Below are 25,809 nucleotides of genomic sequence, written 5' to 3'. Positions count from 1 at the left end.
GATGAAGGGGCTTCTAGGAGCCTAGAAGCTCTTGGGTCCACTTTATGGGGGACTCGTGGATTAAAGGGGTGCCTAACACCTTCAGGTACCTCATACAGGGGAGTCCTGAATTCTGTGGAGATCTATCTGGGTACAGACCCAGGGATGTGCCATGGCAGGGATGTAGAATTATATGGAAGCCCACGTGAAGATGGAGGAGACCCTGTGTTGGACACAGAGAATATTCAGGCATCTAAAAAAATACACAGGGACCTGAGAGGGTTCTGGAAGTTTCTCTGGAGGAGGATTAAGGATCCTAAATGGAGGTGTGGGCCAAGATGATCTGAGAACCTGTACCGTGTATGGATTTCCCCGACGCTAGTGGGGCAGGAGGCCTGAGTGAGCAGGCTGGGAGGCCTGGAGAAGCACATTGTTTGAGTCTTGGTTCAGCAACTCCCAAATTCTTTCCCTGGCGCTGCTTGTCACCCTCTTTCTCTGTCCCCATATTCTCCAGCATGTGCCCTGCACCTGTATGTACACTACTGTTCTTTTAAGGTCCCCCCTTGCCATAGCTCTGCCTCTCTATCTCTCTCCCTCCACCTGTCTGTTCTTCCTGCCCCTGATCCCTTTCCCTCTCTCCCACTTTTCCCTCTGACTCTCCATCCTTCTGTCTGTCTGTGCCTCACCTCCACATCCTTCCCTCCCTGTTTCTGTCTCTCTGTTCTTCCCCATCTCTCTCTCCCACCTCCCTGTCTCTTTCCCCTCACCTGTGTCTCTTCACCTCGCCTTCTCTCTCCTTCCCCTTCACATCTGTGTTTCTGTACGTCTCTCTCCATCTCTCTGGCTGGCTCTTTCCCTCTTTTTCCTCCTCTGTGCCTCTCCACCACGGTATCTCTCCAGCTGGGGCCCTTCCTACGACTCTCTCCCATCTCCCAGTCTCTTCTTCCCACTCTGCTCTCCTTCTCTGCCCACCTCAGCCCGATTCTCTGCCTTGCGCCAGCGCTGTCTCTGGTTGTCTGCATCTCTCTAGCGAGCTGCCTCTTGTCCCCATCTCTATGTCACACTTCCTCTCCCTTTGTGTAGCTCCCTCTTGCCCGGTCTCTTTGATCCACATCTCTCTCCCTCGCCTTTCTTCCATCCTCTCCTGCATCCTCCCATCCCTCCCTGCACCCTCCCACCTCCTCTCCATCCCTCCGGCGCCCAGGCCCGCCCCCTGCCCCCGCTCCCCCTCCCCCCTCCGAAAGGGTTAACTTTGGGGAAGGGCCCGGAGTCCCCGGATGGTGATGTCAGCGTGCCGGAGAGAAAGGACGAGGTGGCGGGGGGAGGCGGAGAGGAGGAGGAGGCGGAGGAGAGAGGGCGCGTGGGGGGGCGGGGGGGACCTCGGCCTGCAGCATCCGCCGGCCCGCACCTCAGACCCCCCCGGCGGGGGGAGGCGCAGGAAGGGGGGGGCCGGCCAGGGACGGGCTGGGGAGGGGGGGCCGCGCAGCCCCCCCGGGCCATGCTGACTCCCGGGGCCTGACCCCCCCGGGCCAGCCCCCCCTCCCCCAGCTCCGCGGCCCGCCGACTAGGGGGGCCCAGCCCAGCCCCCTGGGGACCCCCGGAGAGGTGGGGGGCAGCCGGGGGGGCCGGGACGGAGCTGTCGCCGGCCCCCACCGGAGGGACGGGGCGACCTGCCGCAGGGGGGGCGGCCGGGGGGCCTGTCGGACCGGGACCAAGGGCACCATGTCGTCCGGGGCCAAGGAGGGGGGCGGGGGCTCCCCCGCCTACCATCTCCCGCACCCACACCCACACCCACCCCAGCACGCCCAATATGTGGGCCCCTATCGGCTGGAGAAGACCCTGGGCAAAGGACAGACAGGTGAGTCAGGGGAGGGGACGCCTGCAGTGGGGGCAGGAGAGCTGGGGGGCGAGGGCCAGACTCTGGGTATTCAAAGGGCAGGGGCTGATCGCCCAGACCCCAGGGTCCCTCACAGAGAAGGGACTTGGGGTCAAGTCAGCTGGGTCCCCAGGATGGAGGGGGCCAGAGGCTTGGACTCTGGGGGGGAGGTGCTGAGGCCCAGAGGCTCCCACCTCACGGTTGGGGAGGGTGGTTAGAAGTTGGAGGGGCTCCAGGGCCTTGGTGGGGAAGGGAGGCCGGCCTGCAGCAGGGGCTCCGCTGGCCCTGGGAGCTGAGGTCCTTGCTGCAGTACACCTCGGGATGGGGGTGCACCCTGGGCAGCCGCTTCCCTCTGCACTGCTTTTTGGCTGAGGAGGGCCTCGGGCTCCCCTGGCAGGCTGTCCGGGTAACCGGCAGTGAGGCTCGGGTGGTGGGGTGTGCCGCAGTCTCCCCCTTCTCCAGCGTGCTGGCTCTGTGTGGGGAACACAAACGGCCAGGTGGAAAGGTGGATCCGAGAGACAAATCTCCCAGGAGTGGTTGGGGAGTCAGGGGTCATCCTTTGCTGTTGCTAAACGCTGGCTCCAGCCCTGGCCTCTCTCCTGCCAGGTGGAGGGTGGGTGGGCGTGAAGCAGGAGCTGCACACCTGTGTCCGGGCGGGGTGGGCCCAGCATCTCTTGTGAAGCTGAGGGCCAGGGCGCTAGGGAAGGGGAAGGGCTCAGACCTCAAGATCCTAGTGGTAAGGGTGGGAAGGTGTCACTGACCTGAATTCCTGAGTTATGGGGGAGGAAGGGGCCATGGGTCCTGGACGCCTGTGTCAGAGGGAGGAGGGGCTGCCCCCTCCCCATCCAGGATCTGTGGCTTCAGGGCTTACTCTTGGGAAGTGGGCGCACTCTTGGGGTTTGAATGCTCCCAGCCACAGCTGCTATTAAAAGCAGATCAAAGAAGGGGATGAAAAGGTCAGGGTTTAGGAGGAGGTGGAAGGGGATGGTCTGGGAAGGGGGCAGATGTGAAAGTACATTCCTCAGGAGACATGGAGCCTCCAGAAGATTGAAGGGTAGAGAATTCAAGGAAGTGATGGGCTGAGAGAGAGAGAGAGAGAGAGGCTGAAGGCGGCAGTCAGGGAGACAACATTGTGGAGACACAGTGAGGAAAGAGTGTGTGGAGACATGGACAGAAGGACAGAGAGTCCGGGTGAGAATCAGGGCGACTGCGGAGAGATGGACAATCAGAAGGGACAGAACAGGGGTATCTGGCCGGCTCAGTTAGTGAAGCACTTGGTGGAGACTTTTGGTCACAGGGCTGTGAGTTCGAGCCCCACATGGGTGTAAAGATTACCTCCGGGGGAAAAGAAAAGAAGGGACAGCACCGAAGGTCTATGTCTATGGAAAACAGGAAGAAGAGAGCCCTCAGAGCTCTGTCAGGGCCACTGTCAAAGAGCCAGCAGGGAAAGGAGGAGGAGTCAGGGGGACTTAGGAGCTGGGAGAGGGCTCTGGGAGCACACCCCCCCATTTTCAGTCCTGCTTCCCCAGGACTGGTTAAACTCGGGGTACACTGCATCACGGGCCAGAAGGTCGCCATCAAGATCGTGAACCGGGAGAAGCTGTCTGAGTCGGTGCTGATGAAGGTGTGTGTGCACTGGGGCAGGGCGTCCGTTTGGGGACGAGGTGGGGTGGGAGGAGGGAGGCCATGCTGACCTTCATTCCTGTGTCCCCCACTGACCCCCAGGTGGAGCGGGAGATAGCCATACTGAAGCTCATTGAACACCCACACGTCCTCAAGCTACACGATGTCTACGAGAACAAGAAATATTTGTAGGTATTTATAGACACCCAGCCCTCATGCACCTCCCCACCCCAAGTTCGTAGGGTGGGACCTTTCTGGAAACAAGGCCTGGAGAAGCCTGGAGAAACCTAAGATCTCCTGGCTGGAGCCCCCGAAGGGCCTGTCAGCCCCTTCCCTCCTGCACAGAACACCCTCCCACACACGCATCCACAACACACACATAATCCTCCTTGTTTCCACACTGAATGGCCTGGCACTAAGGGCCAAATGTGCCCTAGCAACAGGACAGCCAAGCCTCAGCCGTCTTGGTGAGGGACAGCGGTCCATCCTGGCCCTTCTGCCCCAGCCCCAGCCACCCCCCCCAACAGCCCTGCAGGGAACACTCTCTACTAGATAACCCAGATGTCCTCAACAGGGTCGGGCTTGCTAAGGGCAGCTCCCCGCCCTGCTCATCTTTGCGGAGGCCATGGGGACTTATCAAAGCATGAGGCTCTGTGAATCCTGCTTCTTCCTAGGCCCCCCTCCTCCTCCCACATAATTCTGGGTGCTATATGATGGACACCCCAACAATGGCCTTCTTAGGAGTTCCGATCCATATCTCAAAGCTGATTACCTACCCCCCAGGAAGATGGGAGTGGAGTCCAGCTGTCCAGGGTACAGACAATAGGCCTTTGTCTGGACTCTTGTGACCCAAGGGACAGCTGGGCTGGGCAGCGAGTGAGGGGACAGACCCCTGTTCCCGCCATGCAGTCCCCAGGATGAACTGACTCCAGTACCCATCTGATGCTGGGGAGGTTCCCCCAGGCAGTAAGTGGCCCAGCCCCAAGTACTCATGGGAATTGTAGTCCTCAGGCTTCCCCAGGTGTGGCGGCGGGGTGGGGCTTTGTCACCAACTGGTGGAGCTCGCTCTCCCACTCCTCCACCTAGGTAGGAATAGTGAGGGCCCATGGGAGTTTGGGCTTCACATAGGACCGTCAGCTTTCCAAAAGCTCCTAGAAATTGAGCTTTTGTTCCCAGGGGCTGATGGGAATCCGAGTTTTGGCCTCAGAGCCAGATGGGAGCCCGATGGGATTTGGAGTCTTAAGGATCCAGGTGGCTGATGGGAATTAGGAGTCTATGTCCCAGAGGCTTGTGGGAGTTGGGAGTTTTAATCCTCTCAGGCACTGATGGGACTTGTAGTCTTTCTTAAAAAAACCTCACGGTCGTCAACTTAAATTGGAGCACACTGCAATTGTTATAGCCAGAAATTAATGAGAATTTGTGTTGTTGTTGTTGTTTTTAATAACTGAGGCTTATAGGAATGAAAGGCTTGGCTTTCCAGAAGCTAATGGGAGTGGGGGAGGAGAGATGTCTTTATTTCCCAGGATCCTGTGAGAACTGAGGTGTTTCTGTCTTCTAGGCGTTAGCACAGTTGTCTTACCTGCAGGAATAACTAGGAGTCCAAGTATTGATACTCCTAAAGTCGTCATGGGAGTCTCTGCTGCAGAGAGCTTATGTGGGGGAGGGGGGCGCTGGGGTGGAGTTTTGGGTTCCCAGAGGCTGATGGACTTGGGGAGTCTCTTTTCTCAGGGACTCATGGGAACTAGAGTCTCCTTTTCCCAGGGACTCATGGGAACTGGAGTCTTCTCCTCCCAGGGACTCATGGGAATTGGTATACTCTGCTTCCAAAGGCCAGTGGGATGGGGGTCTTGTGCTGGGGTCCGGGGGCTTTTGAAAGAGAGTCCAGGCTCTTTGGTCCTCCACATGCCCCTTCCAGCCCTCTGCCCCCTCCACGTCCCCCAGGTACCTGGTTCTGGAGCACGTCTCTGGAGGTGAGCTGTTTGACTACCTTGTAAAGAAGGGGAGACTGACACCCAAGGAGGCCCGGAAGTTCTTCCGCCAGATAGTGTCGGCGCTGGACTTCTGCCACAGCTACTCCATCTGGTGAGGGGGCAGCTTGAGGGGAGACCGAGATGAGCACTGCCCACAAGGCTGACTGGAAGCCAGTGTGGTGCAGCCCCAAAATAAATCTTTATCCCTTTTTAAAAATTGAGATAAAACTCACATATCATAAAATTCACCCTTTTCAAGTATACAGTTCAGGAGTTTTTAGTATAACCAGTGTTGCGCATCACTGCTATATAATTTTAGAACATTCTCCTCACCCCCAAAATCATCACCTCGTACACGAAGCAGTCACCCCTCCAGCCTCTGACCACCTCTGTCTCCATGGGCTTGCCTATCCTGGACATCTCATGTAAACGGAATCATACTGTATGTGGCTGCCTGTGTCTGGCTTCTTTCTTTCTTTCTTTCTTTCTTTTTTTTTTTTAAGATTTTATCTATTTATTTGACAGAGAGAGATCACAAGTAGGCAGAGAGGCAGGCTGAGCAGAGAGCCTGATGCGGGGCTCGATCCCAGGACCCTGAGATCATGACCTGAGCCGAAGGCAGAGGCTCTAACCCACTGAGCCACCCAGGGGCCCCTGTGTCTAGCTTCTTTCACTCAGCAAAACGTTTTCAGGGTTCCTCCTTGTCGTAATGTGTATCAGTACTTCCTTTCCGTGGCTGAATAGTACTCCATCGTGTGGCTGTGCCATAACTCCTTTATCCGTTCCCCAGTGGATAGACACTTTATTGTTTCTCTTTTTTGGTTCTTGTAAACAATACGGACCTGGGAACAATCAAGTACAAGTTTTGATGTGTACCTGTGTTTTCAGTTCTCGGGTGCATCCCTGGGGCTGGAATTGTTAGGTCATATGGGGACTCTGCTTAGCCTTTTGAGGAAGTGGCAGACCGTTTTCCAAAGTTGCGGTACCCTTCACCATCCCCACCAGCAGTCCACGAGGGTTCCAATCTCTATATGTCCTTGCCAACACTTGTTTTCATTTGACTTTTTTGATTTTAGCCATCCTAGTAGGTATGAAGTGGTATCTTGTTGTGGTTTTGATTTGCATTTCTATGATGACTAATGTTGTAGAACATCTTTTCATGTGCTTATTGGCCATTTGTTTTATCTTCCTTGGAAAAATGTCTCTTCAGGTCCTTTGCCCATTTTTTATTGAGTTGTCTTTTTGATATTGAGTTCTAAGAGTTCTTTATTCTAGGAACGAGAAATAGCTCTAGGAATAACTCCTAAGAGATTTTTTTTTTCCCCAAGACATTATTTGTCAGAGAGAGAGTACAAGCATGGGGAGCAGCAGACAGGGGGAGAAGCAGGCTCCCTGCTGAGCAATGCAGGACTCCACCCCTGGACCCCAGTATCATGACCTGCGCTGAAGGCAGATGCTTAACCAGCTGAGCCTCTCAGGCATCCCTCCTAAGAATTCTTTATTCTAAGAGCAAATCTTTTTTTTTTTCTTTTTTTAATTATTGCTTGGGGGGTTTTTTGCTTTTTTGTTTTGTTTTTAAGATTTTATTTATTTATTTGATGGAGAGAGAGAGAGATCACACGTAGGCAGAGAGAGAGGAGGAAGCAGGCTCCCCGCTGAGCAGAGAGCCAGATATGCAGCTCAATCCCAGGACCCTAAGATCATGACCTGAGCCGAAGGCAGAGGCTTAACCCACTGAGGCACCCAGGTGCCCCTAAGAGCAAATCTTTTATTAACTGTATATTTTTCAAGTATTTTCTTCCAGTTTGTGACATACTTCTGAGTTTGAATTTTTTTAATTCTTTTTTTTTTTTAAGATTTTATTTATTTATTTGAGAGAGGGAGCATGAGAGGAGAGAGGTCAGTGGGAGAAGCAGACATTGGGAGACCAATGTGGGACTCGATCTGGGACTCCAGGATCATGACCTGAGCCGAAGGCAGTTGCCCAACCAACTGAGCCACCAGGCACCCCCTTTTATTTTTTAATTTTTTCAAAGTTTTTTTTTTTTAAAGATTTTATTTATTTATTTGACAGACAGAGATCACAAGTAGGCAGAGAAGCAGGCAGAGGGAGAGGAGGAAGCAGGCTCCCTACTGAGCAGAGAGCCCGATGCGGGCCTCGATCCCAGGACCCTGGGATCACGACCCAAGCCGAAGGCAGAGGCTCTAACCCACTGAGCCACCCAGGCGCCCCTTCAAAGTTTTTTATTTAGTTAAGTGACCTCTACGCCCAACATGACCTGAGATCAAGAGTCACAGATTCAGGGTACCTGGGTGGATCAGTTGGTTAAGTGTCTGACTTTGGCTCAGGTCATGAAATTGTGGTGCTGGAATTGAGCCCCACATGGAGCTCTGCACCCAGCGGGACATCTGCTTGTCCCTCCACTCCCCCAACTTGTGCTCCCTCTCTGTCTTCTCTCTCAAATAAATAAAATTTCTCAAAAAAAAAAAAAAAAAAGAGTCGTATGCTCTCCCAAATGAGCCAGCCAGGCACTCCACTTTTGTTTTTATAGCAATGTTTGGTGAAAAGCAAGTTTTACATTCCGATAAATTCAAGTTTGTCATATTTTTTCCTTACCGTTTGTCTTTTCTGCCTTATCTATATAAATCTTTGTCCCTAAGGCTTCCTCCTACATTTTCTTCTGAAAGTTATATAGTTTTAGCTCTTGTATTCTGGTCTGGGATACATTTCAAATTAATATTTGTATGTGATGTGAGTCAAGGGTTGAGGTTCGGTTTTTTGGCATGTGACTGTCCATATGGAAAGATCGTCCTTTCCTCACGGAATGGCCTTCAGCTCATCTTTCACCCGCATTTGTTTGCGCTCCTTCCCTCCCTGGGGTGGGGACTGGAGCTGGGGTGGGTGTCGGGGTGGAGGGGCTCAGAGGTGGGGATAAAGCTTGGTGATGGGAAGGCCGCCCATTTAAATTGTCAACACAGCCCTATTGGCAAGACCCAGTCAAAACCCTGACGTTACAAGCGCTGACCTCTAGGGGGCAATAGTCAACATATTTAACAACAAGTATGACCCAGTTACTGACCTGGTCGGACAGAAGCTAGAATCCTCAGGCCCCACCGCACCCAGACATCAACCCTTAAAACTTGAGGGGTTTCCCTCCAGGGACCAGTGACTGGCTTGGGGTGACCATATTCTTTTTATTATTCAGTATGGAAGTATTTCAGTATTTCAATATTGAATAGCTCAACATTAGCCCTCTTTGCTCAGAATATCTCACGTGGTAGATATGCAAATATTTGTGGATAAAATGATACACGGTCCGGGGTCCCCTATGAAATAATCCAGTGGAGGAAGGAGAGAGTGTGTCTAGGTAGAGAAGAGAGAAGATTTGCCCTGAGTCGAAACAGGTGGGGCTGGGGGCATGGGGCTTTCTCATGTTCTTCTCACTGCTTGGAGCAGATTTGGAATTGCCCATAATGGTTTTCAGAAGTGCCTCTGAGAGATAGCAAATGGGGCCTCGGCCTCCAGGAGGAGGGCAGAGGCCTGAGCCCTACCTGCCTGTCTCAGCCACAGAGACCTAAAGCCCGAGAACCTGCTTTTGGATGAGAAAAACAACATCCGCATCGCAGACTTTGGCATGGCGTCCCTGCAGGTGGGGGACAGCCTCCTGGAGACCAGCTGTGGGTGAGTGGGGGCCTGGCCTCCGTCGTCCCAGGGAGGGGGCGAGAAGCCGGCCAGAGGCTCACACCGCCTCTCTCCCGCAGGTCCCCCCACTATGCGTGTCCGGAGGTGATTAAGGTGAGTGAGCGGGTGGAGAGGAGGGAGGCGTGGGGAGAGCATGGTGGAGAGACCCTGTCATGGCCGGGCCTGTTCCTTTCCAGGGGGAGAAGTATGACGGCCGCCGGGCGGACATGTGGAGCTGTGGAGTCATCCTCTTTGCCTTGCTTGTGGTAAGGTGCCCCTCACCTCTCCTGTCCCACTTTCTAGAACAGCCCTGCCTGGTGGGAGCACAAAACATTAAGTAAGTTCCATCTTTCCCCTCAGGCATGTCTTCCAAATATTTAACTGGTATCAGGAAGGTGAGAGGCAGGAACCAGCAGACCAAGACCCTGGAGCACCCTTGCCCCACCCTTGCCCCACCCTTGCTGTGTGCCCAGAGCTAACCATTGAGTCACAGCACTGTGAGCTAGTCCAGGGTGTCCCCGAAAGGGACGGGGTAGCCAGGAGCCCTTGGACGGCTTGGGACAGTGACTGTTCTAGGGAGCTTCTTGCAATATGGTAATAACAAATATAATCAGAGCAGGCCTGTGAGCCTGGCTCTGCCCCAGGGTCTTTGCGCCTGCTCTTCTCTGTCTAGAACACTCTTCTGTCCTGACCTGTCCTGTTGCTCATCCAGTTCACAACTAGACTTCTCTTCACTCCCATTCTCTCCGCCCCCCCCCCATGAGGTCAGACCCTCTAGGGGAGGTTCTGTCCTTCCTGGCGACTCTCAGAGTTGCCATCCTGTGCTGAGTTGTGAGATCCTTGTGCGGTGTCCCCTTCTACACCATCAGTTCCCAGAAGTCAGGGCTTTTGTCTCTGTGAGTTTTATTCTGTCGGCTCGCCGTGACCCGAGCTGGCACGTAGTTGGCCCCGTCAACACGCGTGGCGCGAGTAAATGGAAGGTTTACTCTGTGCCAGGCACTGTTCCAAGCACATCACCTCGCACACTTCACTCGAAAACCCCAGAGATGAGAAGTGACTGGCTCGCAGGCACGCTGCTGTACGGCGGCGGGGCTGGGATCAGTGTGTGGTCTCTCATCCAGGAGCCTAGATGACACTGAGGGAACCGAGGCTCAACAGGCGCGCCTGGGGCTCACAGCTCCCCCAGGGAAGATGGGGGGCGCCCGAGAGGTGGGCTCAAACAGTCCAGGCCTCCGTCCTTCTGCAGCTGGTGATTCTGGAGCCCGTCCAGCTGAGTTCAAACCCCGGCTCCACCACTGTGACCAAGCCGGCCGCTCTCCCTCTCCAGGCCCATTTCCTCACCTGCCCAGGGCCAGTAGTTAGGGTACCAGGAGTCACAAGCGTTTCCCTAGAATGTCCCCCGTCAGCCTTTTGAGCAGCGCCCCATTACTAGTAGTTACTGTTATTATTACAGCTGACCCTCATAATCGACACATTCCATATTTGAGAAGCTGCACACTCATTGGGGTTCACATATAACCTCCCACGCTTGGTGTTTCCGAGGTCGTTCCCAGATGTGCGCAGAGCAGAGAAAAAGCTGAGTCCCTGTCACACGTGTCCCAGCTGAAGTGGCACAAAGCGCCCCTCTGCTTCCCTGCCCCACGCCTGGTTTCAGTCCATCTTGTAAACAAGTGTGTTTTCTGCGGTCTATGGAGTGCCACAATTTTTGCTTTTTTGCACTGTTTGCTGGTGATTTTTTTTTAATTTTTTTAAAAATAGTTTGCATTTTAAAGATTTTATGTATTTATTTGACAGAGAGAAATCACAAGTAGATGGAGAGGCAGGCAGAGAGAGAGAGGGAAGCAGGCTCCCTGCTGAGCAGAGAGCCCGATGCGGGACTCGATCCCAGGACCCTGAGATCATGACCTGAGCCGAAGGCAGCGGCTTAACCCACTGAGCCACCCAGGTGCCCCTTGCTAGTGATTTTAAATGCTCACGCCCAGAGTACCGCCGTGTGTTCCCAAGGGCAGGCGGGGTGTTTGGTGTTGCCGAGAAAATTCCTGTGCTCGTTGAGCGTCTCTCCAGCGTGAGTTAGAACGCTGTTGGCCATGCGCGCCGTGGGAACAGATCAGCTGCTCATGAGAGGGCGTCTGCCTTAGCTTGGGCTCCTATAAGAGACACACCGGGCGGTGTGAACAACACACTTCTCACTGTTCTGGGGGCTGAGAAGTGGAGGTTCAGGGGCAAGACCAACAACAAACACATGGCCACACTGAATGAGACAGACAAGTGGAGTCTCATCCAGGCTTCCAGGCCCCAGACCAGCATTGCGGGGCGCCCCTCCCCCTGCTCCCCCACGCCCTGCCTCCTCAGTCCAGAGGCCTCTGACACCAGGGGTAACACCTGGAAAAGCCCTCAGAGTCATGCTGTTACCCCTGCAAGTTTTTGCCCAGCATCATCTCCTCTGAGGCCCCTTCCCCCCGACTCCCTGCTCACTCTGCTCGTCTCATCTCTTGGACTCCTGCCTGTCTCATCCTATGTGTCCCTTTATTGTTTGCCCTCCCCACTACTCATTCATCATCCGATGTTTGTTAATCCGTGGCACCACTGGAGACAAAGCTCCATGGGGCCAGCGACCTGGTGCTGTCCCCTGCTCCATCCCTCGTGGCCAGATCAGAACCTGGGGTACAGCAGGGGTGCCTGCTTCATGATGAGGCTGCTGAAGTTCCTTCCGTCACTGGGGTCTCGCAGTCTAGGTGTGAGCTGTAGGAGGGCGAGGGCTGGTTTTGTCCAGTACAAGATCCCTGACCCAAAGTGGATGCTCCCCTTTGGTAGAACCAGTGCGTGAGGATTACCCCTCCTGAAACCGGTCTGGGGAGAAACCTGTTTCTCAGATACACCCTCCAAGCTACAACCGCAGCCTCTTAAGGCCTGGGGCCTGACTTGTCTGTTGCCAAACCCCTGCTCGCCACTTACCAGCTCAGAGGCTGTGGGCCAGTTGCTGGACCGCTCTATGCCTCAGTTTCCCCATCTGTAAAGTGAGATGGTCCTAGTCCCCCGTCTGCCAGTGCTCGTGGTAAGGACCACACGGGCGTTGTGTCAAGCGCTTAGGCTCACGCTGAGACACCCTAAGCTCTGTGTGAGGGTCCTGTTATTTCTCCGCAGGGGGCTCTGCCCTTTGATGATGACAATCTCCGCCAGCTGCTGGAGAAGGTGAAACGGGGCGTCTTCCACATGCCCCACTTCATCCCTCCAGACTGCCAGAGCCTCCTGAGAGGGATGATCGAAGTGGAGCCTGAGAAAAGACTCAGTGTGAGTTGGGGGGAGCAGTGGGTCATGAGGACAGAACCCCTAGAGGGACCATGAGAATGGACTTCCAGGAATTGCCTGTCAGTCCTGGGGGCGATGGCTGGGGGCGGGGGAGGGGGAGGTCACGGGATGAGCAGCAGCCCAGGGTCTGTAAAACGCACCCTCCAAACTGGGCAGGTCCCCCACAGGGGAAGGGGTGCCACTGTGTACACATGCAATGTCCCAGGCCTGTGGTCACAGGTCGTGGTGCCCAGTCGCCACTAGGGGAAGACCTAAGCTGTCATCCTGCCCCTGGTGGAGAGGAGGGGCACCTTTACGGACCCCCAGAGCCACCCCATCAACTTTCCTTGCGGCCCACTGTGTTCACACGACCTCATTTCTGCCTCTCTCCCTCCGCACAGCTGGAGCAAATTCAGAAACACCCCTGGTACCTGTGAGTATGGGACAACTGAGCACCTGGCTCCCTGGGGCAGAAAGGGAGGGGGCCAAAATATCAAGGGTCCCCAGCGGGAGAAGCAGCTGGAGGGTGGGATACCAAGGTTGCTCAATGAGGAGGAGCTAGAGACTCTGATTTCTGGGTCCCAGGGGAGGACACAGGCGCAGCAGGGGCTGAGAGCCGGCACTCCTGGGTTCCCAAGGGAGGAGCAGGTTGGGGCCCGGACGCCCGGTACCCTGTAACGTTTCTTCCCCTCCCCAGGGGTGGGAAACACGAGCCGGACCCTTGCCTGGAGCCAGCCCCAGGCCGCCGGGTGGCCATGCGGAGCCTGCCATCGAACGGAGAACTGGACCCCGACGTCCTGGAGAGCATGGCTTCGCTGGGCTGCTTCAGGGACCGCGAGCGGCTGCACCGCGAGCTCCGTAGCGAGGAGTAAGACCCCCTGCTTCAGGGACGCACACCAGCCGGCTGACGTCCAGCCAGCCAGCGAAGGGCGCGCCCGGGCCTCGCGCACGCGCAGACTCCGTGGGGCGTGGCGCCCGGCCGCTGGAGGGGGCGTAGCTTAGAGTTCCCACGTGGAGCTGTTCCCAGAGCAACCAGGAGGGGGCGGTAGGACGCGGGGCGGCGTGGGGAGACTAGATGCTGCAAAGTACGGGTAGGTGGTGAGGCCCACGTGGTGTCCCACAGAGTGCTTGCAAATAGCAAGTGTTCGATTATTCGGAACTGTCACGGCTGAGTCAAGTAAGGGTCCAATGTGCACCGACACAAAGTCTCACCGTGTCCATGCCTAGGAAGAGGGAAGCATGGGCGCAGATACCGGTGTACCAGGCCCCCGAGAGCCACAGCTACAGGGAGGGGGTGAGACCTCTGGAGTCCGACTCCTGACCCCAGGCCTCTCCCACCCCCTGCCTCCCTTCCCCATCAGGGAGAACCAAGAAAAGATGATATATTATCTGCTTCTGGATCGGAAGGAGCGGTATCCCAGCTGTGAGGACCAGGACCTGCCTCCCCGGAATGATGTCGGTGAGAAGGCAGGGCTGGGGGTCCAGACCCCAGACTCTGGAGCGGGGGAAGGGGCTGCAGGCCTTAGGTTTTTGCTTTTGTTTTGTTCAAGATTTTATTTGAGAGAGAGATATTATTTATTTTTATTTTTTTATTTTTAAAGTGGGTAAACCTCTGTTTTTTAAAGATTTTATTTATTTATTTGAGAGAGAGAGCATGAGAGGGGGTAGGGTCAGAGGAAGAAGCAGACTCCCTGTTGAGCAAGGAGCCTGATGTGGGACTTGATCCTGGGACTCCAGGATCATGACCTGAGCTGAAGGCAGTCTCTTAACCGAGCCACCCAGGCACCCCCCCTTTTTTTTAAGTGGGTAAACCTCTGTTTTTTAAAGATTTTATTTATTTATTATTATTTATTTGAGAGAGAGAGAGAGCACCAGCAGAGTGAGGGGCAGAAGGAGAAGCAGGTTCCCCGCTGAGCAGGGAGCCCAATGCAGGACTCGATCCCAACATCCTAAGATCATGACCTGAGCCGAAGGCAGACCTTCAACCAACTGAGCCACCCAGGCGCCCCTAGCTTCCGGGTTTAGGCTCCCTGACCCGCTCTGTGAACTTGTCAAAAGTCTCCTCTCTGCACCTCCGTTTCCCACCTGTACGAGTGCCATGTACAGCTGGGTGAAGATGGCTTCTGACTGGCTTGAAACTCTCCACCCTCAGACCCCCCTCGGAAACGTGTGGATTCTCCCATGCTGAGCCGACATGGGAAGCGGCGGCCAGAGCGGAAGTCCATGGAGGTTCTGAGCATCACGGATGCTGGGGGCGGTGGCTCCCCAGTGCCCACCCGCCGGGCTCTGGAGATGGCCCAGCACAGTCAGAGGTGAAAGCCCCTGGCCCTCCCGCGGGTCCACAGCTCTGGGTGGGTGGGGAGGGGGTTCAGGGTCTAGCCCCAGCTCCACCTCAGGGCCCCTCTCAGGGCCTCAAATCCCCATCGCAAAGGTGTGTGGAAGGGAAAGGACATCTGAGCCTTGAGAAACACACACACCTGATCTAAAAACAAAACAAAACAAAAAAATCTCTCCTGGAAACAGATCCCGTAGTGTCAGTGGAGCCTCCACCGGTCTGTCCTCCAGCCCTCTCAGCAGCCCACGGGTAAGCCCCGATTCATTAAGAAGGGGTAAAGGGGTGAACGCTGGACCGGAAACTACAATTCCCAAGAAGTCTTGAGGCATTGCCTCTTTGTCCCTAAAGGGCCCCCAATCCCGTTTTAGTGCATTGCACATTTCCACCTCCGATAGGATCCGGTTTTTAGTGTTTCAAGGGTTCCTTTATGAGCTTAACAAAAGCTAATTGAGCGCCTACTGCGTACCAGTCACTGTGCTACAGCAGTGAGCATGATAGAAAAAGTCCCTATCCCCTAAAAAGGGGGGGGGGGGGCGGGTAATAATTGGATTACAAGTTCCAGCATGCATCGGGACCTATCTCTGTGAGTATGGGCCTATGGGGTTCCTAAAGGCTCCTGGGAGTTGTAGTCCGCCATCTCACCCGATTCCCCTCTTCACAGAGTCCTGTCTTTTCCTTCTCACCGGAGCCCGGGGCCGGAGATGAGGCTCGGGGCGGGGGCTCCCCGACTTCCAAAACGCAGACGCTGCCTTCTCGCGGCCCCAGGGGTGGGGGTGCCGGGGAGCAGCCTCCGCCCCCCAGTGCCCGCTCCACACCTCTGCCTGGCCCCCCAGGCTCCCCGCGCTCCTCTGGGGGCACCCCCTTGCATTCGCCCCTGCACACGCCCCGGGCCAGCCCCACTGGGACACCAGGAACAACGCCACCCCCAAGCCCTGGCGGTGGCGTCGGGGGAGCCGCCTGGAGGAGTCGTCTCAACTCCATCCGCAACAGTTTCCTGGGTTCCCCTCGCTTTCACCGGCGCAAGATGCAGGGTACGGGGTCCCCCAAGGTGCAAGGGCTGGGGGCCTAGATTCCCGTGTCGTGTGAGAAGATGGGGCTGGGAGTAGAAATTTAGGTGTTGGGGACAGGGGGTGGGGCTTTCAGCGCTGGAGGAAGGAGGAGCCTCTCTGAAGGACACCTCCATTCAGTGCCTTGGCTCATCTTCCCATTGGCTCATGGCGAGCAAGTTCCACCCTCGGAGGGCATGGTCTACCTGGAGTGGGCTAGCATCCCCAGCAGGACCACCAGGTAGCATGCCATGTGGGCTTTAGCTACTGGGAGGTGAATGGGCACTGGGATCTGGAACCTCTAGTTGGAGGGGACTACTGGCCCACGTGCTGGACTGGACCCAGGGTAATGGGCAAGTGTTGATCATACTCTCCCCTCCCTCACCGCACGCCAGTCCCCACTGCGGAGGAGATGTCCAGCTTGACGCCAGAGTCCTCTCCAGAGTGAGTCTGACAGGGAAGGGAAGCCAGAGGTTGGAGGGAGGGATTTATTCTCTGAGCCCGCTCCTGACCCACCTCCAACCCTCCTCTTTCACTCAGGTTGGCAAAACGCTCCTGGTTTGGAAACTTCATCTCCTTGGACAAAGAAGAACAAATATTCCTTGTGCTGAAGGACAAACCCCTCAGCAGCATCAAAGCGGACATCGTCCATGCCTTCCTGTCGGTGAGGGGCCTGGGTCTCCATGTGTCCTGGCCAGCACAGGACTACAAATCCCAGCATCCCCTGGAGTCCGCCTCCACTCCAGCCTGACTTCCTCCTGAGGCTCATGGGATCTGTAGTTTTCCGTTCAGAATTGGGTTGGGTCACTGTAGGGGCAGGGAGGTGGAGAGGTTTACTGGACCCTGGGACCTGGAGGTGGTGCAAAGGACACCTCCCTAGCGTATTAGTGAGTTGCCATTCCCTGACCACCAGGTCTGAGATTAGCAGACAGAATCGCTTTTTCCCCTGGGGACCTCTGGGTTTTTGCTGCAGGAGCTAGTGGGACTTACAGGTTCTGACACAGATGTGGCAGTGCTCACGGAGGCAGAGAAGTTTGCGTCATGTAATTCTGGAGGCTGAGGCTGACCCCTAGATGTGACAGGCCCTGTTACCAGCCTTTCCTCTGATGCCGTTTATAGTGGGACAAGAAAACTATAAGTCCCAGCAGGCAATGGGGCCTCCCAATGGCTTTCCTGTTATTCTTTTCCCCCTAGTGGCTGATGGAACTTGTAGTTCCTTGGTCAGAGGTCTTTGTGGGGTTGGCTATCCAGTCCCTGGAATCAGGTCACTGGAATCACCCCCTCCTTTTGTCCCCTTCCTGTCTCAGATCCCCAGCCTGAGTCACAGTGTGCTGTCACAGACCAGCTTCAGGGCCGAGTACAAGGCCAGTGGTGGCCCATCCGTCTTCCAGAAGCCCGTCCGATTCCAGGTGGACATCAGCTCCTCAGAGGGCCCAGAGCCTTCCCCTCGACGGGATGGCAGTGGCAGTGGTGGCATCTACTCGGTCACCTTTACGCTCATCTCCGGTAAGCTTCCCTTGGCGAGACACTGCCTCTACCCTTTGTGTGGGATGCTCAAGACAGCTAAGCTGCAAGAGTGGCCCCAGAGGGCAGCAGGAGGAAGGAGGAGATGGTGCTCAGCTAGCGCTGACCCTATGAGCTCCCTCCTCATTCAGACCCCTGCATTCTGTCCTTACCCCTTCTCTCATTGACATTTCATGGATTTTTTTTTTTTTTTAAGATTTTATTTATTTGGAAGAAAAACAGGTCACAAGTCAGGGGGAGGAGCAAAGGGAGAAGCAGACTCCCCACTGAACAAAAGCCCAATGCAGGGCTTGATCTCAGGACCCTGGGATCAAGACCTGAGCCAAAGGCAGACACTTAGTGGACTGAGCCACCCAGGTGCCCCTTCATGGACATTTATGATGTTTCACGTGCTTTACGTGCATTGTTACATTGACGCTTCCCAGAGGACTTTGAAGTATTAGTGCTCACCCACTTTACAGAAGAGAAGACAGAGTCCTGTTGAAGCAAATTGACTTGACACAGTCCCACTGCAAACTGACCGAAGCTGGGCTCAACCTAGCCCTGCTGACCTTGAAGTGCAGAGCTGACTGTACAGCCGAAGGGCAGACGGGGCTCTCTGCCATCCTGTGTCATTCCCGCACCCAGAGCAGACAGCACCAGGTGATCACGGCACTTCTTCCTGCTGGGCTCAGCGGCAGCCTCAGAAACTACAGGCAGCCATGACCAATCAGGAGTTGGCACCAGAGATGGGAGCCACAGAAATGTCTTGCTGTCAGTCCAGCAAGTTCCTGAGCCATGATAGCGAATCCGAATAACAAGAGACACTTCTGTCTGCTACCTTTGTTAGCAGTCTTAAATGTCACAGTGACCAGCCTGCCACAATGTTAACCCTAAGATGAAATAAGTTGCATTTTTCTCTCTTTCCTTTAAAGGCTAATATGCAGGACTTCCTCGATTTTAAATTTTTTTTTAACTTCCTGTTTATTTTTCTTATATTCCTGGCTCTTCGGGGCCTCAGCTAGAAACTAACATGATAAATAGAAAGCCACACCCATCATTATTTTAACTCCAATCTTTCTTAGTCCCATTTGCAAATTGCGGGTTTATAATACCTAGTCCCAACACAGGGCCCGAAATTGAGCCCAAGAGGAGGCAAGTCCTTTGCTGGTTTCCACAGGGTGGAAGGGCCTTTTCTGTCTCTGTCCCCAAGTCAGCCCATCTCCGTATCTCCCCCAGGTCCCAGCCGTCGGTTCAAGCGAGTGGTGGAGACCATCCAGGCACAGCTGCTGAGCACTCACGACCAGCCCTCCGTGCAGGCCCTGGCAGGTGGGTGGCAGGGGTCCGAAGCCATGTGGCCCTCCTTTATCCTGTGGGCCAGAGGGGCGACCTGCTGAGCAAGGGCTCCAGGGCTTTGGTCCATGGGCGAGGATCACAGAGTCTGATCCTGAGCTCCAGGCCAGGGCATGGGCCATCCTGGCCTGAGAAGCCCTTGTGGCCAGGGAGGTCACCTCCAGGGACCCCCAGAGGGTGCCTAATCTCTGTGTGGGGTTGTGGAACTTCCTGCTAATGAGGGTTCTGGAACAGTGTTCTGGAGAAGGGCAAGCAGCCCTCCAGGTTTGTTCAGATCCCCCAAACAACCCTCTGTAAGGCTCCCCTGTGCCTTGTCGCTAAGGAGCATTCCCCTAACAACCAGGGTAGCAGAAGGAGACCTTTGGCTGTGATCTGGGAACTTGAATGTGATCTGCTGCTGTGACAAGCTGTCCCTTAGCGAATAATCTCATAGCCAGAGTCTGTGACAATGCCCCTGGAGTCAGACCTCTGGGTCTCACTGGGACTAACTTGGCCTGGTTTCCAAAGCTACGAGGGTCAGAGGGGTCCAGGATGTATGACCTGCTGTCCGTGACCTTGCTGGCTCTGGTTGCAAATGGGTGTCCTCCTGGCAGCCGTCCCCACAGGCTTCCAGCCCCAGGATGGAGGCCCTTGGCCTCACCACAATGTTGCTGGAACGTGTTCCTTGGGGTTCGGCAGCCTCGAGGTTCGTGATGCTGCACTGCTTCCTCCTCCACAGATGAGAAGAACGGGGCCCAGACTCGGCCTGCTGGCACCCCACCAAGAAGCCTACAGCCCCAAGCCGGCCGCCCAGACCCAGAGCTGACCAGCTCTCCCCGCCGAGGCCCTGCTAAGGACAAGAAGCTCCTGGCCACCAACGGGACCCCTCTGCCCTGACCCCAGGGGGCCGGGGAAGGAGGGGAGCCCCTTCCACCCCTCTTCCCTGCCCCCCAACTGTGAATCTGTAAATAGGGCCCATGGAGTATGTAGGGAGGGGAGAGACAACAAACCCGGCCTTGCCCTGCAGGGTGGGGCTCAGGGGGCCGTGCCCAATGGGGGGTGGTTCTAGGGGGGACTGAGGGCGGGGGAGCTGTTTCTATTTTATTTATTGATTAATTTATTATTTTATTTATTGATCAATCTCTCTGCGGGGTGGGGTGGGGGAGGGACGGGGGCTGGTTGGGGTGGCTTAGCAGATCCGGACAGGGAAGGCCATCTGTCCTTGTGTCCCCAACTCCTCCTTCCCAGGCCCCCCCTTCCCCGGTTCTCCCCGTTCCCTCACAACCTTCTGTACGGATTTGCTCTCCGGAAGGAATTCTGGTTTCGCGTGACCCTGCCTGCGTCCGTGTCTCTGATTCCGCCGGCGGCAAAAAAAAAAAAAAAAAATTAATAATAATAATAATAAATAGCCTTGAGCAGGGATGGCTGGCTGGCCTTGACCTCTCACTTCCTGGGTGGCCCTGATGGCAGCACGGAGGGAGGGGGCCCAGACCTTATCACCTGGGCTACTGTTCACAGGTGAATCTGCAGGGAGGTGGGGGAGGCTGGTGGGGAGCTGAGGTGGCCCAGCTGGAGGTGTAGGGTGCAGCCATCCAGGCAGGAAAAGTCCACAGCAAACAGGCCGAAGAGTGCAAACAGCAGCATGGCGATGGCCCACTCGCAGGCGGCAGAGGCCGAGCGCAGCGGCCAGAAGTGGAGGATCATCACTTTACAGCAAGGTCAAGGGCCACACGCAGCAGGAAGGATCCCGGAGCCCAGCCAGGTCACCAGGGCCAGGCGCCCTCTCATGACGCAGCTGCCTCGCCCTGGCCAGAATGGTGTCTGGCAGGCCACTCACCTCTGTGGCTCCCAGACACGTTAGCGCAGCTGCCCTCCTCCCTGACTGACTGTTTGCCACACGTTTGTCCTGCTCAGACTCGCCCTCCAGGTGCCCCCTGAAATCCTTTTCACCTGCGAGCCCACACTCAACCCCAAGCTCAAACTAGCAGAGAGGCCCTCTGCTTTCTGAGATCCCTCCCTGCAACACCCTTCCTGCTTCTCGGCCAAGCCAGCGCCCACTCCCTCCTAGATCAGTTCAGACACTATTTCATTCATCCAAAGATTTTTAGGCAGCCCATAAGGTGACATCACCCCTGATCCCATGAATCCTAGAGCAAAGGAGAGGTGAGAGCACCCACACAAGAGGGTTACCCCCAGAATTGGCTTTGGTCCTCCCCCACTCTTAAGCTTCCCACGGCTCTCTATTGCCCCCAGGAAGAAACCGGTCTCCCCGTAGGCTCTTCTGAGCACCAGCAGCCTTCTGGCCTCCCCTCCGTTCTCCCCAAGGAGGAGATGGGTCCCTAACGCTACGTTTATAGCCTCTCCTCTCTCAGGGCACTTTGCCAGTAACAACCATTATTATGATCAAAACAACTCCGTTTGACAGATACGGAAACTGAAGCACAGTGATTTGAGTCACCCAGAGGCACATTAGGTTGGCAAAGAGCATCTAGGCTCCCGTGACTCACAACTGGGTTGGGTAGGATCTTCAGCCAGTGCCAGGCATGCTGGTGAATGGTTAATGACCAGCCCTGATTCGCTGCCTTGGCTAGTTTCTGGCTGTGAACACTCCCATCAAGGCCAGCCGGAGCCTCTAACAGGACAGAACCGGACAAGGAGCGGGAGGGACACGCGGACTGTTCTCCAGAGCCTGCGCAAGCTGCCTCCCTGCCATCCACCGCCAGCGCCGCCGCTGGACTCCGCGACACGTCTTGGCCAAGAGACTCCCCGTCTCCGAACCTCAGTTTCCAGTCTTCAACATGATGCCTGGCACAGGGCAGGTAGTGCCTGTCGCCGCTGGCTTGCCATCCTCCCAGTATTTCTTGGCGGCTCACTGCACTGGTCACCGAGCTAAGCAGCTCACGTGCATTACTCCCTTCATTCCTTCCAGTTCCGGGGGCAGCCCTGTTATCATCCACACTGGAGAGCTGCAGGAGCTGAGACACTGAGTCCAGCCCGTGGAGTCCCCCCACCAACACCCGGCTAGCACGCAGGGGAGGTGGACTTCAGCCCAGGGTGCCCTTCCCCAAGGCTGACACTTCCCGGGATGCTATCATCCCCAGAAGACTGAGGCCGAGAAAAGACTGCATGGAGACGAACCACCCCAGTGGAGGACCGTCCCCCACCCCAACCCCTGCCACCGGCCCCAGGAAGGATACTGGTCACCAAGAGGATGGTGCAGAGGCTGCAGAGGCCCAGACGGAGTGGCCCGATCCAGGGGGTCCCGGGCTGGGGCAGTCTCCTCATGTACCAGACAAGAATAAGCTGCAGCCAAAAGTAGGAGTTGCCCAGGAATAAGGCAAAGAAGGCCCCGACCAGGTGCATGTGCAGCTGGTTCTTTTGCTGCGAAGAAAAGGGACAAGAATTGAAAGGAAGGTAGATACACACAGGTGGGGGGTGAGGGGCAGGGACATGAGGGCTGTGATGGGGGGTCCTTGACCCACCAGCAGACTGGTGCGGCCTCACTCTGGAATACGGGGCCTGGTACATTGTAGGCGCTCAGGAAATATTAGTGCAATAAAATCTCTCGTTCTCAGCTGGGGTGGCGGAGGGCTGATATTGCCACCCAGGGGCTGAAAAATTGGTTTTGGAAGTTCTTAAAGATTGCAATGGTTTGTGGCTTGCAGATACATAGTGTATGTCATTTAATATTTTCTAAATCTTAAAAGTTTAATGAGGGGAAGCGATGACCAGTGGGAAATGTCTTTAGAAGGCTCCTTATGGGAGCAATATAATAATTTTTTTTTGCAATATAATAATTTTAAGAAGAGGGGCGCCTGGGTGACTCAGCCGGTTGGTTGACTGTCTGCCTTCAGCTGAGATCATGGTCTCAGTGTCCCAGGATGAACTCCTGCATCAGGCTCCCCGCTCAGCAGGGAGTTTGCTTCTTCTTCTATCCCTCCCCCTTGCTCATGATCTCGCTCTCAAAAAGACAAAAATCTTTAAAAAAAAATTTTTTTTAAGAAGTCAAAGTTGAGGAGCCCAGGAATAAACGATGGGTGATGAGGAACGATGAGTTATGGGGAATTTTTCTTAGCAAGTGGAAGGCAATCTCTTAGCCCGCAGTGCTTTCATCAGGAGCAGTTAGGAGTCAGAGGCGCCATGGAAAAATTAAAAATCAATATACAATTATCAACAGACTCTCTCCAATCATTGTCCCTTCTTTTGTTCTACAAATATCTACTGAACCTCAAGGGGAACAATGCGAGTTCTAGAGTCTGAATCTGGGTTCATTTCTGACCACCACGAACCAGCTGATTAATGCAAAAACAAAAACAAAAAATAAAAAAACGTTCTGTTGGATTTGACTGAAAGCGTCTGTCTAGAGCTGTTACCGAGATGGATGAAAACCTACACAGGGTAAAGCCTAGCGCCCCGCACGGAGTGAACGCTCCATCTAAGTGGTGAGAATGAGCGGCTCTGAGTAATTTCATTATTAAAAGGGCAAAGGGGTAAGGGACGGCAGTAAATTGCCCCAGTCTTCTGGGGTTCCGTGAATAATTACACCAAGGCCTCCCACTGGGGCCTCCCTTCAGACCACAGAGGAGCTCACCTCCCTCCCTGGCCCAAGGACCGCAAGAGAAATACAAGTCCCAGAAGGCCGTGCGCGGGCGAGCCCCCACAATGAGAAGCCAGAGGCCCCGGGGGGTGCTGGGAGCTGTAGTCTCGGGCTCATCGGCGTGCCTGGCTGCGCTCACGAGCCGACGCCTTCTCACCTGGAAGTTGCCCACCACGGAGGTGCCCAGGGCACACAGGAGCCCCGTCCACAGGATCAGCCGGTTAAACCATTTTCTGACCCCCCAGTCCCGGAGCTGGTGGTAACGGATAATGCAGATCCAGGCGGCTGGGAGGAGAGGGAAGTGGGCCAGCAAGCCGGGCCTGGACTCCTGGGGAGGGGGTGCGGAGAGACTGGGCGTCTAGGGGTGGGGGCCTAACTCCTACATCTGGAGGAGAGGTGGGGGCTTGGACCCCTGGGGCCGGGGCCCCTTTGGCCAGGGTGGGGTGGGAGTAGGGGTGGGGGTAGGGGTGAAGGTAGGGGTGGGGTAGGGGTGAAGGTGGGGTGGGGTTCTCCCCTGAACAGGAAGGACTGAGGATATTTACCCATAGCAGCTCCCATGTTGAGCAGCTGGCTGAAGATGCAGCTCTGAGGGGGGTAAGACCCACAGAGGCTGGGGGAAAGGAAGGATCATCCTGTGGCTCCTCGGAGCCAGGCCACCTCTTCTCCCTCGGAACCCCCTGCCCCGCCAGCACCATAACTACCTGATGTAGGGGAAACCTTCCGTGAGGTTCACAGATCTGTTGGTCACAGCAAGGGCAAAACTGAAGTACAGGGAGACATCAAAGTGGTTTTTAACGACAGCTTTTCCTTTTGTTACCCACAGAAACAAGGACTTCTAACTCCCCCCACTTCAGACCCAGAAGTCCAGGCCCCCAGCCGCTCCTCACTCAGACCCAGGAGTCTAGACCCCCAGTCCCTCCTCCCTCAGACCCAGGAGTCCAGAACCCCAATCCCTCCTCCATCAGACCCAGGAGTCCAGGCCCCCAGTCCCTCCTCCATCAGACCCAGGAGTTCAGAACCCCAGTCCCTCCTCCATCAGACCCGGGGTTCTCCTGCTTCTAACACTCACACGCTCCAGACTCCAGTGATAGCGGAAAAGGCCAGGAAAGCGGGCAGCACAGACAGGTAACCCCACATGCTGGGCTCTGCAGGGGAAGGAAAGGGACCACGAACCTTTCTCTCTCTCTCTCTCAGGTGAGGAATCTGCCCTGTGGGTCCAGGTGCCTCTGAAGGTGGCCTCCCAGCTCTGAGCCCCTCCAGCTCTGAGGCCCCCGTTGGCTCCCAGGGCAGAAACAGTGGATGAAGCTCTGGTCTGCTGAGACCAGCTCTCTGCCTGCGGCGCTCTCCATCCTGTAACAACTGTCTTCCCATCCTGAACTCCCAGTTTTATCAGACTGGCCTCCCTCAACCCAGCTTCAGAGGCTCTCCCAGCCAGCCTCTGGGCTTCCCCAGAATGCTCACCTGTCCGAACTTTCTTCTCGCTTTCCCGGTCCTGGGCCCGCGGCTGTGGGAGAGGTTGGAAAAGGAGAGGGGATGTGGGGTAGGGCTTGGGCGGTGTCGTGACAGAACCAAAGTCCAAGCTGCGGAGCAGTCTGACCGCCCAACCGCCCGACCGTCCGACCGTCCAACCCGCCACTGTGTTCAGGACCTAACCCTGCACCACCACTTCCCCTCTCAGAACCTAGCAGGGAGCACCTTACTTAGCTTCAAGGGGCCCCCAACTTCCTTCCTTCAGCTTTAAAAGTTCAATGTCCAAGTGCCCAGCCCGTGTCCTCTCCAGAACCCAGAATCTGAGCCTCTAGCTCTCTCTACCCTTCCTCCCTTGGGGACCCAGAAGTCCAGTCCCTTCTATAATTCCTGCATTTGGTTCTAACCCCTGGGGTCCAGCCTCCTAGCTCTTAACTTCTCTGGGGCCCCAGAATCCAGGCCCACAGGTCAGACTCCTTCCTGGGTGCAGTTTGTGTCCTTAGGCTGTTGGGGATGGGGCCGCGGTGACCCTGCCTCCTCCCCTCACTTGCCTTCCCCTCTCCCTTCCTCTGGGCCAGCTCCTGGAATTCCCCAGTGGGCAGGCTCAGGGTGGGAAGGGAGGCCTTGGTGTCGAAATTGCCATCCGATGAAGCTTCCGCCAAAAGCAATTGCTTCCTCTGTCCTGATCATATTTTTCTGAATGTCACATAGCAACCCTCATCTTGCCGGTTTCCTCCCCTCTTGGTAATCAGACATTTGGGCCCCAGCCTCCTCCAGCTTCCCCTGGACCCAGGAGCCCAGGCCCCCACCCCCTCCTCCCTCAGACCTAGAAGTTCCAGCTCCCTTCTCCCTCAGCAGCTCACCTCTTTTTTTTCAATTTGTGGTAAAATTCAGAAGACAAAATTGAACAGTGGCATTTGGTACAGTACCAGGGTTGTGCAACTATCACGTTATTTATCTCCAGAACTTTCTCCTCACCCCCAAAGAAACCTTGTACCCACCAAGTGTAGGCACTCCCCCTTCGCTCCTGCCCCCAGCCCCTGGCCACCTCCAGACTGCTTTCTGTCTCCGTGGATTTATTAATTCTGGACGTTTCACCCACGCTGAGTCT

General features: G+C 55.6%; 2 protein-coding genes across 7 annotated transcripts; one reads left to right on the top strand and one right to left on the bottom strand.

The window, feature by feature from the left end:
* The first annotated feature begins 1,684 nt into the window (after positions 1–1,684).
* BRSK1 (BR serine/threonine kinase 1) lies at positions 1,685–20,056 on the top strand. 3 transcript variants are annotated; one of them, XM_044257608.1, is made up of 19 exons: positions 1,685–1,837; positions 3,385–3,479; positions 3,581–3,666; positions 5,420–5,560; positions 9,014–9,130; positions 9,211–9,244; positions 9,328–9,396; positions 12,275–12,421; positions 12,820–12,851; positions 13,116–13,286; positions 13,780–13,877; positions 14,571–14,730; positions 14,942–15,002; positions 15,415–15,784; positions 16,195–16,243; positions 16,340–16,463; positions 17,107–17,305; positions 18,542–18,631; positions 19,374–20,056. In XM_044257608.1, the coding sequence occupies exons 1-19, from the start codon at positions 1,702–1,704 to the stop codon at positions 19,529–19,531; spliced, it is 2,337 nt and encodes a 778-aa protein (XP_044113543.1). In that variant the 5' UTR covers positions 1,685–1,701; the 3' UTR covers positions 19,532–20,056. The 3 variants fall into 3 exon arrangements, with proteins under 3 accessions (XP_044113543.1, XP_044113542.1, XP_044113544.1); XM_044257607.1 differs by lacking the exon at positions 1,685–1,837 and having other exon boundaries at positions 2,569–3,479; XM_044257609.1 differs by lacking the exon at positions 1,685–1,837 and having other exon boundaries at positions 3,389–3,479; positions 3,581–3,670.
* Positions 19,897–25,248, bottom strand: TMEM150B (transmembrane protein 150B). Of its 4 annotated transcripts, none has more exons than XM_044257611.1 (8): positions 24,693–25,248; positions 24,301–24,376; positions 23,933–23,992; positions 23,774–23,841; positions 23,389–23,516; positions 21,832–22,015; positions 20,135–20,340; positions 19,897–19,985 (listed from the first exon to the last, which is right to left on the bottom strand). In XM_044257611.1, the coding sequence occupies exons 2-7, from the start codon at positions 24,366–24,368 to the stop codon at positions 20,147–20,149; spliced, it is 702 nt and encodes a 233-aa protein (XP_044113546.1). In that variant the 5' UTR covers positions 24,369–24,376; positions 24,693–25,248; the 3' UTR covers positions 19,897–19,985; positions 20,135–20,146. The 4 variants fall into 4 exon arrangements, with proteins under 4 accessions (XP_044113546.1, XP_044113547.1, XP_044113548.1 ...); XM_044257612.1 differs by lacking the exon at positions 19,897–19,985 and having other exon boundaries at positions 20,147–20,340; positions 24,693–24,735; positions 24,932–25,248; XM_044257613.1 differs by lacking the exon at positions 19,897–19,985 and having other exon boundaries at positions 20,147–20,340; positions 24,693–24,735; positions 25,106–25,248.
* Between the last annotated feature and the right edge of the window lie 561 nt (positions 25,249–25,809).

Source organism: Neovison vison, chromosome 7, assembly GCF_020171115.1.
Source record: "Neovison vison isolate M4711 chromosome 7, ASM_NN_V1, whole genome shotgun sequence".
NCBI lineage: Eukaryota > Metazoa > Chordata > Mammalia > Carnivora > Mustelidae > Neogale > Neogale vison.
This window is presented reverse-complemented; position numbering and strand designations above follow the sequence as displayed.